This window comes from Bemisia tabaci, chromosome 1 (assembly GCF_918797505.1).
Source record: "Bemisia tabaci chromosome 1, PGI_BMITA_v3".
NCBI lineage: Eukaryota > Metazoa > Arthropoda > Insecta > Hemiptera > Aleyrodidae > Bemisia > Bemisia tabaci.
In genome coordinates this window covers 12,601,419-12,614,891 of record NC_092793.1, presented here as the reverse complement: position 1 = coordinate 12,614,891, position 13,473 = coordinate 12,601,419, and the positions used below count along the sequence as shown (strand labels likewise).

The 13,473-nt window shown below is 40.5% G+C and overlaps 1 protein-coding gene across 3 annotated transcripts in view; it reads right to left on the bottom strand.

The window, feature by feature from the left end:
* The window catches only part of Elk (Eag-like K[+] channel), a 390,053-nt gene that overhangs the window by 150,256 nt on the left and 226,324 nt on the right, over positions 1-13,473 (bottom strand). For all 3 annotated transcript variants that reach the window (XM_072296331.1, XM_019053967.2, XM_019053973.2), the window contains exon 5: positions 4,894-5,127. In XM_072296331.1, the coding sequence (XP_072152432.1) occupies positions 4,894-5,127 (234 nt within the window). The remainder of the gene's footprint in view (positions 1-4,893; positions 5,128-13,473) is intronic.

Sequence of the window (13,473 nt, the reverse complement as noted above, 5' to 3'; positions counted from 1 at the left end):
GAATCGATTATTAAGGTGTTTGTTGCGAACGCTTTATGACTTTAATGGCCAAAGGCGGAGCGAAAGATCATCATCACTTATCAACTTGCTCGAAGGGAGTCACTTAGCTACAACGATTGGTCGGAGTGGAAGGACTGGGTGTGGAGTGGAGTGGGAGTGGACTGTCCTTTTTTTGGACTCTTCCGTCAGAATTGAGTATATATTTGCAGTTTTTTCTGGGTCCGCTTGGTTCGAGCTTTTTTTCGTGGCCGATCTACAGAACAAAGGCGTGAAGGTCAAGGTCATTGACTTTCTTGCTCGCTATTAGAGACGTCGTATGTAACCTTTTAGCTCATCGGCCGTAAGAAAAAAAAAAAAAAAAAAAACTCCGTATGAACATTCTAACACTGAGAGAATTTCAGAGATAAACTATTTGATTTCCAGAGACGATTTGAAAATTTCAGCCACCCTAAAAAAATCGCGCATAAGATTCTCTGAAATTTTTAAAGATAAAATGTAAGAGTTTCCCAGAAAAAAATTATTCTAAGGCTCAAACGACGTTTTTCCGTATGGCACAACAGTGACGGCAAGCGCTTATAAAACGGGGTTTGAAAGTATCAAACCTAAGAAAAAACGCCGTATGAAGCTTCAGGCGTTGCCAAATCTCCTTTGATAAAACACAATTTTCACGAGAAATGATAAAACACAATTTCCTTCCAATCTGTGTGCCAATTTTCCTCATAGTTCATATAAAGTATCTGAAAGTATATTGGGAGGATAATCATACCTTTTCTATAAAAATGTACGTATTATCTGGAGATATTTGGCAACGTTAGAATGTTCATGAGGCGTTCTTTCACAGTACAGCAGCGTCGTTTGGTGGTTTCACTACAAATTATCAGTTTTTACTATTGACTCAAGAAAAGCCGAACCTTAATCATTCTGAAAGATCTTACTCCGTCTTTCATTGGCAGATTGTAAAACAAAGATCGGTAAACTTCTGTACATGTAGTGGCTAAGTAAAAAGAAACTATCCTCTAGCAAGAGAAAAATGTTATTTAAATTCGGTTCTCAGAAAATATTCTTTGACCTAGTCGTAAAAGCATTTTCCCAAGACTCTTAGAGGCTTAATTGAATTGAGCTCAAAGCTCAAGTGCTTTGATGCTCAAAAAGACAAGAACCTCTAACTTTGCGAATAAAGAAATGGCCGCAGATTCAGCAACGGCAAATATAACGTCTACTTTACAATATTAATGGTACAAATAGAGTCTTGATTACGGTATGGAGAATGATGTTTAAAACTGAAGTTTTGAATTCCCTCGTAGCAGTATGAATGATAGTATTTTACTCTTACGCTTCTTAATTCTTTAATACAAATATTACCAGAGGGACGTTAAGACGAGTTTTTTCTTAATTATAATAATTATTACCTAACATTTTGATCAATCGATTAACAAATTAAGATAAAGCTGCCTATGTGTGTTACACAGTAAACGCGTGTGAAATAATGTAAGATCACTAATGAGATGAAAACCTTCGGGTGAAAGTTAAAGCCTCTGTAATAAAGTTCTGGGACCACAGCTGCCAAAAAAAAAAAAAATGTTTAAACTCTATTCAAAAGATATGCAAAAGACTTTTACCTACAACTATGATCCTCATACATAATCTTTTGATCAGTTTTTTCGGAGCAAGGAAGTGACATGCAGAAAGCCGATAATATTTTGTTAAGGAAAAAATAAATAAAATGGTAAAATCACAGGAAGGTAGATCGATTATTGAATCAAGAACTTTTATTATGGTTACGTTCGTTAAAAATTGAAATTCTTTCGAGAGTTAGTCGGTGCGAATTTCCCATATCTCAATTTAGCACATTTTAATTCAGTTCACCTAAAAAGTGCAATTTTTCTCGAAAGTTAAGTTAATATCGAGCAATTACTGATGAGTAATGTTCCTCGTAATTTTTAGAGGGAATTCGGTGACTCACAAATGCTTACTCAGTTTTCTTCCCCAGCTCTGCAGTGCCAAGGATAAGCGTTATATGAATATTCGAATGTTGCCACATTTCTTCCGATAATAGATAGTTTTCGATGGAATTGGGAAAAATGAATCAAAAACATCCGAAAGTTTCTCGGGAAAGTCGTGCTACATTAGAAGTAAAGTGGCACAATCCGAAGGCTCATAAAACGTCCCTCCTTTGCGTAGCAGTGTGTACTTCGTGCAATAGATCGGAAGAGAAGTTGACTGAATCGGGAATTCCTGACTCCTGCGGGTGGAACTTGGAATGATCAGAGCGGCAGCAGCAGAGAGAGAACCGAAATTATGCTTCTTAAGATTACAAGTCCAGATACCGGCGTAACTTGAAGGGTAGTTGCGAATTTCGGCGAGCTTCGTGCTTGGGGGGAGGGGAGGGAAACTAACGGCCCCCGTGGAGTAGTAACTTCGACGGAAAATGACTTGAATTACAGCTGAAAGCTCTGTTACAGACACGAGTAGGGATAAACGCCCGCATCGAGGCTTATTTATTGGACAGCGCGGAGCGAAAGAACGCTATTCGAGTTGGGGCGTGAACCCTCGGCTCCATAAGAGTGTGGGATGGCCGAGGCTCATGCAGGGAACTCTCTCGCCTCACGCTGCTATCGGTATCATGCGTTCAGGATGGGCCTATATAGATATTGTCCCGCCTGAAGACGAGCCTGGAAAACACTAGTGCACGTATATTACAGCGTGAGTATCCATGCGGGAACTTTCTCCTTCCCGAATACGCTCTCTTGGAGGCTCATTCCCATTTCGGCAAATTTATCACAATTCGGCGGGGAAAAAAACGTTCCGGCACACAGGATCAAGTAGGACGTGGAGGGGAAATGACCCGATTTGGCACAAAATAATCTACATATAGCTTTTACAAAGTTGAACAAGAATTGTCCATTTTGGCATGGAAAGTATGTATAGGAGACTTTACTCGCCGTTAGATTGGGACGAAGCGGTGGTCCATGCTTCGAAGGGGCGCATCCTTATAGTGATGCGACTATGGTTCTTCGGCCGTTGTTTACACCCTCCGAAGGGAAGTACTCCGATTTTCACTCCGAGATTGTTAACATTGTGTTTTGCAAGTAAGCCAGCGTTTTGAGTGTGCCGTTACCCATACGAAAGGTCTTGACTACATTTAAATGTTGCCGAATGTTCTTCCGCAAATTGCATTTCCACCAGGATATAATCTCAGGCTTTCCTAACTGAATATTTCACTAATTTTTCTTCTGATCTCGCGAAAAATTAGACAAATTTTGGACAGCAATTTCAGAAGTACATTCTCGTCAAAAACTGAATGGTTTGAGTCAATTTTGCAACCTGGGAGTGGAGTTACGTTCCTTCTTCCGGGAGACGACGAGCTCAGTGGCGTGGCGTGAATTGCGATATATCGATTTTTATGACATTTAAAACTATGAAAATGGATCGATGAACAGGATGTTCATCGATAACACCTTCATAATCGATTTTTTACCATGGGTTTAAATGGAATAACAATCGATACATCGCAATTCACGCCACGCCACTGGACGAGCTGCGCGTTACGTTTCCGTTCACAACTTGCGAGTGCGTGCCTGAACGCGTAGAGGGATGAACAGGGGGGGGGGGGGGTGTGGGCGAAGATCGGATGGCGGGAATTGATGAGCATGTCTGAAAAGATAGTTAGCTCATTTGTTTGTCGGTCACCGAAAAACCGTTTACAATTTATTCTGCTTGACGCGACGTGACGCGAATATCCCGCCCGTTAAATCGTCGCTCCTCCGACGTGGAGGTGTAACTGCCCTCGGAGATGAGCCCGGGTGTCCGTACACTTCCTTGCTTTCCGGAGGTCATGTGAGGAGAACGTTGCGTGAAAGAAAGGACGAAATCCCTGCACGGCGGCCACGAACCCTCTCGGAAACGGCCTTGGTTCCCCGGAAACGGCCCCCGATTCAGCAGCGACTCTCAAATCCGCTCACATATAACGTCGTTCCTCTGATGTAAGGGCATATCTCTACTTCCGCATGAGCCCTGGAAAGCGTAGGGTTTCATGTACAACAAGGCTCACGTGAAAATCGAGGTACGTCCTTACGTCAGAGGAGCAACGATAATTGCCCCGCGCCACCGGCATAATTAATTCCCGATATTGGGGTCGATTTAACTCCTCTTTGAAAGTTCCCCGATAACCCTGGGCATGCCGTTTCCGGTCCCCAGCTAGGCCGGGTATTTTCGGTGCACGGTTTCCGGTCTCCCGTTTTTTAGGAGATATATCATCCAGTGGCGAGTGGAAACAGAGACAAAGTACAAAGTTTCTTCGGCCTGCCAGGGGGCCTTTCTAGTATTACGTAACGCACTTAGGAGAGAGGGAATTTTGAACGTAGAAAGTTGCTGTTTGGGCCGATCTTGTTATTTTTAGCTGATCTACGAAAATCAAGCATCAACACGATTCTGTAACCAGCGCAACTGACCCACTAATCGAATGATTCTCTTTGTGAGATACTATGTGCCACTTCGTCGTTTCCCGCACGAAGGAACGCAACTCCATTCCAGAGTTGCAAAATTGACTCAAACAATGTAATTTTTTACAAGAATAAACTTGCATAATTTTTGTCCAAAATTTGTTTGATTTTTGCAGGGGGTCAGAAAAAAAATCAAGTGAGATTTTCAGTCGAAAATCCTCAAAATACAAATGCAAAAAAATGTCTGGTAAAAATGCAATTTTCGCGAGTAAATCTGGCAATATTGAAATGCAGTTACGTTCGCTCGTGAAAGAAACGACGACTTATGTGCTTTTGGAAATTTTCAATGCGGTCATCGATTTTACCTTGAAATTCCAAAAAAGAAACAGATATTGTGGTGCTAAATTTCGTAGCCTGTCACGTGGTGTATTAAGTTAAAAAGGGAACTTACCACATTTCTTGTAGAAGATGACCTCCCGCTTGAGTTCTGTTTTCGTATTGAGGGCGTTGTCGATCTCGATCTTGTGCTCCTCGGCGGTGTCCTGTCCGTAGAGGAATTTGCAGGCACATCCCTTCTGCATGATCTGCGCCCGCGCAAACCCGGTGAGCTCGCAAAATCCATCCGAACAGTACACGATCGGGTACAGGGTCGGCACTTGAGCATTGCCAAGAACAAAATTGCTATCTGCAACAGAAACACCATTTACGCTTTCATTAGAACGCGCTCATGTCGACAAGTTGAAAGACAAAGGGGAACATTTTATGATACAATAAAATTCATGACATAGGCGGATCTAGACACCTCGAACGGGGCAGGGGGTTCCGGGGGTCTTCCCCGTAGAATTTTTGAATTTTTGAAGGACTTAATTCGCAGATTGAATCAATTTTGTCATGAATAATTATCAAATATCAGCGTATTTCCTTCCTCTTTCTTCCTTCTTCTTATCTTCCGGTTTTTTTGGTCTTTTTTTCAGGTGAACGGGAAGGGGCATACGCCCCCCTTCTTTAGATCCGCACATGATTCATGAAACTTCGACAGTTTTTCTTCATGAAAAATAAACATGGACATTCTTAGAAAACACTCATTATGTGCTTTTCTAAAAGTTCTCAATATTTACGAGGAAGAAACTATCTCACATTGGCTCGTATTCCGTTAAGTACCTGCGATCACCTGCAGACTCTATATTTAATGCCCTCACACATCATAGGCACATTCGTGCTCTAGGTTTTCCATATTTTGGAATTACTTGAAGTGGTAACTTTCAAAATTAAATAGAAAATTCTAACCGCGCATTCTCCAGGAAAGGTGCATTACCCTATTTTCCTCGAAAGAGCCACCTCCAGTTCCTGCCCGGGCATTGGAATTCCGTTCGAATGCGACCGCATGCATGAAGTTATGTTCCCGATAAAACCTTAAAATTCCCTAAAGATCGCTACCTAATGCCGAGTTTTCCGGAGGCAGAGCCTTTTCGTACACCCACACTTGCATTTCTCTGACAGGCGTGCACGATGAGGTAGAATATTAATAGAAATCCTATCCCTCTGAAATTCTGATGATGCGCTTGTAAGTATAAGGAAAGAGATACTGACGTTCGAGAGAGAAAAGTTTAATACATTCTCGTAAAGGGTTCTGATCCTAAGCGGAGGGTAGCTAAAGATCAGGGATCAACATTTCGTTGAGAATAATAACATTTCGAATAATCTTTCCCTGACTCCATGGTTTTTTTCTTTGAGGGAACACTATCTTCGCTTTGACGTGAGTCGCATTTCATGCACTCCTTCAACTTTCTGATCATGCCGTGAGGCTTTTCAAGCATGCGTCTCTCTGTGAGAGGTTCGCATGGAATAAAATTGGTTCCATAATTTTTTCTGGTTTATCGGAAGCACGAAAAATTTCCCTTCTGAATCAGTCGGTCGTCTATGATCAATTATTGATATTTTCCCATTTGAAGCTATAGTTTAGAATTGAGTTTTAAGTTGTTCGTTGCAAACACCCTTCTTATGGATCATTTTTCTCAAGGTTAAATGACAGATCAATCTATACGAGTAGATCGTAAATCACGCCACGCCACTGAGTTCACGCCGAGAGGATAGAGTTACATTCGATACTTCATAAAATCTAACTGCAAACGAAAAAATTGAACAACCTCACGAAAGTATTAAACAAAGAAATTAGATGATGCAAAAATTAAGTACGCTCGAGTGCATTTGGGCGTTTTTCAAAATTCAAGGATATTAAAGGACTTGACATTCGGGGAAAATGTCAAAGATATTATTCAAAAGCGTCATGAGTCTTAAACGTTTGCCCGATCCGTTTTGTCCTCCGAGAAAAAAAGTCGCTTGAATCTAGAGTCCAAACTCTAAAAATCTGACAAGAAGAAGCAATATTCTTGATTCAATCGGGTTTTTGCTCGAGTCAAAAGGAAATTCCCTGAAATTAAGAGGCTTGGCTCTTGATTGAAGCAAAAATCCGATTGACTCAAGAGAATGCACGGAAAAAAAAAGAATTGCTGATTCAGCAATTCAATTGCTAAAAACAGTGAGTGCAAGGTTTCAACGCAGATTTTACAATAAAAAAATGCTACTTTAACCACATTGTAAACTAATTTAACCACGTGGGTGGTTAAAGTAGCATTTTTTTGTTGTAAAATCTGCGTTGAAACATTGCACTCACTGTTTTTAGCAATTGAATTGCTGAATCAGCAATTCTTTTTTTTTCCGTGTTCTGTTTTTTAGAGTTCGGGCTCTAAATTCAAGCGACTTTTTTTCCAGTGTCTCTTTTTTGCAACCTCTGCCCCCTGTCATTCTGATCGTTTTCAAACTGAACCAATTTTCATTATTGCCGAATCAAAATCGCTCTGGCAACATTAAATAAGCGTGTCGCCGGCTCAATTCGGCGAATGGCTCGTCAAAATGGCCCGGTGCTTAAAAAAGGAAGAGCACTTTAATCAAAGGCACGGCGCGAACGTGACTTTCGGGTGATAAAAGGACCTCACCGGGATTTCGGTTACGCGTCAAGCCGCTGATTATTAATCGTCGGATGGTAATCTCAAATGGTGAGTCGCACAGTGGATCGCGTCAATCAGAGAGGTCGGACATGAAATTTTTTACTTAAACTGCAAATTTTGGGGTGTGTTTCGTCACATTTTGCATTTCAAGGGATGATCTAAATAGAAAATTTCACGAGGACACAATGGGTTAGGTTAGGTTAGGTTATGGTAGAGGTCGGACATGAAATTTTTTACTTAAACTGCAAATTTTGGGGTGTGTTTCGTCACATTTTGCATTTCAAGCGATGATCTAAATAGAAAATTTCACGAGGACACAATGGGTTAGGTTAGGTTAGGTTAGGTTAGAGGTCGGACATGAAATTTTTTACTTAAACTGCAAATTTTGGGGTGGATTTCGTCACATTTTGCATTTCAAGGGATGATCTAAATAGAAAATTTCACGAGGACACAATGGGTTAGGTTAGGTTAGAGGTCGGACATGAAATTTTTTAATTAAACTTCAAATTTTGGGGTGTATTTCGTCACATTTTGCATTTCAAGGGATGATCTAAATAGAAAATTTCACGAGGACACAATGGGTCCACTTTTAGAACCTCAAGGTATTAACGGAGTTATAAGCGTTTAATGTTTCCAAATTTTGCTCCACCTCTCCTGTTGACTAGATCCACTGTGAGTCGGGAAAGGAGCCAGGTGGAAGGAGGGTTCTTTGTTAGATATAGGCAAAACTATCTTCTGGGTCCATCCGGGCAATTTGCCCCCTTGCATTGAGGAATTGTGTCCATACGTCCATTCATCCATACGTAAATTCTGTTATTTTTTATGACCTAATTGCCATTTTAAAAATATCAAACTGGTCCATAAAGGTGAATAAGAAGTAGCTGGATAAAAAATTACCGCTCCATGCACAAAATGTATAAACTTTCGTCGGTGGGAGCCAGAGTCCGCCGTGTAACATGATTTGCTAAGGTTGAGTTGGGTCATACCACTATGTCAACTCGAAGGAGCTCGGGTTGCATATCTCGTACAATTGAAGGCGCACTAAATAAGTAGCATTGTTAAGCGAAGCTATGAATAGAAAAAACTCGCTGTAAACGGTTCACTCTCCGTGGGTAGCGGCCGGATCTATATAAAACCCCTTCAATTGCGTGTGATACTGTGCAACACACCAAAGTTTATATAGTTGTATTCTTAGGTTTGGAACCTAACTTGAGTACCCGCTACATTCAGTTTAACTCAAGAGGAGCCCGCGAGGCAAATTCAACTTTGGTGTGTTGCACAGTATCATAAGCACTTGAAGGGGTTTTATATCGATCCGACGGCTACCCACGGAGAGTGAACCGTTTACAGCGAGTTTTTTCAATTTATGGCTTTCGCTCAGCAATGCTACTTAGTTAGTGCGCCTTCAACTGTGCGAGATATGCAACTAACAGAAAATTCACCCGATAGTTTCCTCTCTAAAATATAAATTAGCAGTGCAGAAATACCGCAACCAAGAAACACCCTTTCTGCGCTACCAACGCCTCAATTTGATACCACACGTATATTTTTCCTATCAGTGGCGTGGCGTTCCCTGCGATATATCGATTGTTATGCCTTTTAAACCTATAGAAAAGGATCGATAAACAGGGTGTTCGCAGCGAACACCTTAATAATCGATTCTTTACCATGGGTTTAAATGGCATAACAATCGATGTTTCGCAAAGCACGCCACGCCATTGTTTCCTATCGAAGGCAAAGAGAGTGCTTACTGAAAGACTGAATCAATTCATACTGGAAAAGAGGATGAAAACAGTTTTTTCTTGACTCAATCTACAACAGATTTGTTTGACTCTTTATATTTCTTAACTTATTTCTGCTGAGCTTAATCCAAAATTAATTGTATCTAATGGAACGATTCGACAACCTCGCACTCCCAGCTGCTCATTACTTTCTCCACGCAGCCGAGCGCCGCGCCGGCAAATTCTCACGATTGAATGAAAAGATGCTTACGGAGGTAATCATTCGTTCATTATTGTTCCTTAGAATAGATAACGTTTCCTTTTTCTTCTTTTCTTTTTGAAAAAAAAAGAAACAGAAAATCCCCTCCGTCTACACTCTAGCAACTTTGTCAGGTTTAAGGCTCCGAAACTTCACTTCTGTGAATATCATTTGCCCTTACTTCCGGAAGCACCAAAGGTGAACGTAAGTGTAATTCCGATAAAAATTAATTCGAATAATTGGGCTGCATTTTTCAATTAGGAACTAAAATTCCTCGGTCATTCGTAAAAACACTTATGTGCGTGAAGAAACTAATTGACACTCACGTTATCGCTCTGAACTGAGCCAGGAATTGTAGTTCTTAATTGCAAAATGTAGTCTAGTTAGTATTGATGCAAGGATAATCTCACTTCAATCCAGACTTAAATAAATATGATTTTTATGAATAAAAGGTCAGCGTTTTGGGCAAACAGAAAATCATTATAAGGCTCTCTGAACGTTCCAATTACTATAAATGTCTCACAGATACCGGAAAGAAACCATAAACCAAAAATGAAGACACTTATGGAAATTATTTTTTATTCAACAGCTAACAAGAGACTTTCCCTACAATGCCACCAGTAAAATTTGGTAAAAGATAATTTAAAATCATAACAGACACGATATTATACTTTTACAAAAAGCCAAATTCGTCCACTTAATAATGAAGCTTTTTTTAAAAATTGCCAATGTATGTGCCCCAAATTTTTAATCCTATTTATAACCTCTAATATTAATACCTATGCTGTACAAATCTAATTCAATGTATCCAATATTATATAAAATAAATAAACCTTGGCTTCGAAAGTTGTTTACTTGGTGCACATAATCATGCGTTGAACTAACTTTTTTTGCTATGGGTACTTTTTTATTCACTTCATTTCCGTTGAAATATTTCGCCTCTACTAAATCATTTAACCAGTGAGGGTTGCACCACTGCTGAGGGGCTAACGCAGCTTTCACACAAGCGAAACGCGGCAGTGACAAAAGATGCAGTTTTCCCACCAACTGGGGTTACTAGGGGGCACAGGGGGGCACTGGGGGCACCGGGGGGCCATTTCCCAGCGCATCGAAACCAACCACCGAGCGAGCGATGCAATTACCAGCCCCGCTGTTGAATCAGGTTCACCCGCCTGCGATAATTTAAAAAATTAATTTTGCGCCCCCCCCCTCCTCTACTAGGGAAGAGGTGAGAGTCATTAGTTAGAGCGCGAAAAATGGAGAATCACGCAGCTTAATTAATTCCTTCTCCCCACCCCAACCGTCAGACTGCGCGGTTGTTCCCATTTTCCGAAGAGATGAATGGGGGAAATTCGCAATTTTTGAGAATGTTTGGCAATAATGGTTTCTATCCTCCCTTTTCGCAGTCAAAATTCAGGTCACGACAAAACATCTCTGCGTCCGCGGGAAGCTCTCTCTGCGGTTTGGTTTGCACTTGGATCTATTTCACAACTGAAAAACTCGTTGTGATGTTTCCTGCCATGTCTAATAACTTTTAGCAAAAAGTGTTCGAACAAAATTATGAGTTTGTATGACTAGCGACGCAGTGGCGAGATTTGAATGATCGATTATCGATATTTTTCCATTTGAAGCTTTGGTATAGAATCGATTATTGAGGTGTTCGTTGCGAGCACCCTGTGTATCGATCCATTTCTGTAAGTTTAAATGACAGATCAATCGATATATCGCAGAGCACGCCACGACCTTTTAGTAGCGGTCCTCGCAAGCTGACAACAATGTTTTACCGCCATTGATACCCATTAACAGTTATCAATTCTAGATGAGATGGTCTGCTTCAAAAATATAGATCATCCAACAATAACCACTCAGCGATCGATTGTTCAATGGTTTGGCAGAATTTTTAACTTTTCTGTTCCGAACATTGATCCATGTTTGGAAATTGAAGATATACGCTTTCTCTCTTTAGACGCAGCCTTAACACTGAGTTCGCTAATTACGTAAGGGTCATGAGCAAAAACAACCCAACCGAAAACAATCAAGAAAATAATGCTGCAACAAAATCAAGAGAGGAAGAAATCTCATTTTCATTTACATTTTTTCGAAATTAATTCATAGAAAAAATCATATCGTTGGAGACGGCTGTTTTCTCCTTTTTCATCGGTGCGGAATGAGTGAAAAACAGTTTGAAACGGAATAATAATAGCATAAGAACAATTGAGTAAAAATAGATTCTGGAAATTACGCAAATCAGCAGAGCATTGAATGACTCTCCGGGAAAACCCGAGAGAATCTAAGTGCTGCTTTTTGTTTATTTAGAAAAAATTAGCCGAGGAGGCCATATGATTAAGAATCGCAGCTGCAGAGAGAGAAAAAAAACAAAAGCTCAAAGCCTCTGACTAACTAAGTGGAATGATGGAAGAAAAGGAAGGGGAAAAACTGGATTAAAAGTAAATGGAAGAAAGTTGAACTTGGCCGACTGCACATCAGCAGGAGCACTGAAAGAGATCACTCGAAAGGTCCGGCGCACTGAAAAAAGTTCGGGGCAAAAAGTGCCGTGCTAAGGAAGCCAGCAGTTAGAACATCGCTAAGTGAACCGCAATTAAACTGTATTCTAATGGGTTGCGAGGCTCACACTGGAATGTACTTACTGCTGTTTCCCGTGGCACGGCAGAACGGGGAGGCAAAAAGCTCGGACGTGGAATTATAATTTCGAGGCAATAAAAAGAAGCGGGCTGGTTGCGAGTGCGGAGCTGTGATTCTCCGGTTCGCTGTATTCGAAGCCTCCCTACGAGATTTAAATGAGGCTCAAGCGGCGCTGTTGCCAAACGCACTGACTTTCACCGTTTTCAGATTTAAGCTGTGATGAGGGGATAACTAACATACAGCAGCCTGATTGTTGAAGTTTTGAGTTTGTCGGGTCGACATAAATGACATAGGTTAAAAGGCGGAGCGTGATTGGTCGGCTATGTCTTATCGCTGCTTTGTCGTGCCTGTGTCGGGTTGAACTCACGACAAGCTAACGGCATGCGGCACCTCTTAAAATTCCGACAGTATGTCGTCCATTCCACCTGACAAAGGCACGATAAAGTAGCGATAAGACATAGCCGACCAATCACACTCTGCCTTTTAACCTGTGTCATTGATGTGTCGACCTGACAAACACAAAATTTCAATAATCAGGCTGCTGCCATACTAAGGAAGAACGTCGTATGAACATTCAACAGTTGCCAGATTTCCTCCGATAAAATGATTCTTTTTGAGGAAAATTATGAATATTTTTCCTTGACTTTCAGACACTTTAGGTCAAATTACGGACACAATTATCTGAGGTGATCGAAGAAAAATATTCATAAATGTTCTCGAAAATTAGTGATTTGTCAAAGGAAGGCGACGTTTGAAGGCTCATACGGTGTTTATCCTCAGCACGGCAGCATAGTCTGACATAATCACATAATCTTGGAACTTCTATTATATTACACTGTGAAAAAAATATTTGTCCTTTAGTTACTCTCGGTTAATATAGAAAATGAAACACGAACGGACCTACATTTTGTGTTGACTTCTGAGCAATTTGCATTGACTTAAGCGCAGAAAATGATGAAAAACCGGGAATCTCAGAATCAACCAAAGGCGTGGGCTACTTCGTGTTTCACTTCTCGTATGGAAACCGAACTTCTTACGTCATTTTTATTCTCGGTGTAAATTTAAGGTAAGGACGCATCGGGAATCATAGGATAAAGAAACTGAATCAGAAGAAAAAAAAGAAGTATCCTTACTTCTTATTCTTAATAAGAATAAGAAGAGATCAAAAAGACGATAACTAAAGTTATCAGTTAAGTTATAAATACATTCTAACAAGTTTAGGATTCCTTTGACAAATCACTAATTTTCAAGAGCATTTGTGAATATTTTTCTTCGAATATCTCAGAAAATTTTGTCCGTAATTTGACCTGAAGTGTCTGAAAGTCAAGGAAAAATATTCATAATTTTCCTCAAAAAGAATCATTTTATCGGAGGAAATCTGGCAACTATTGAATGTTCAT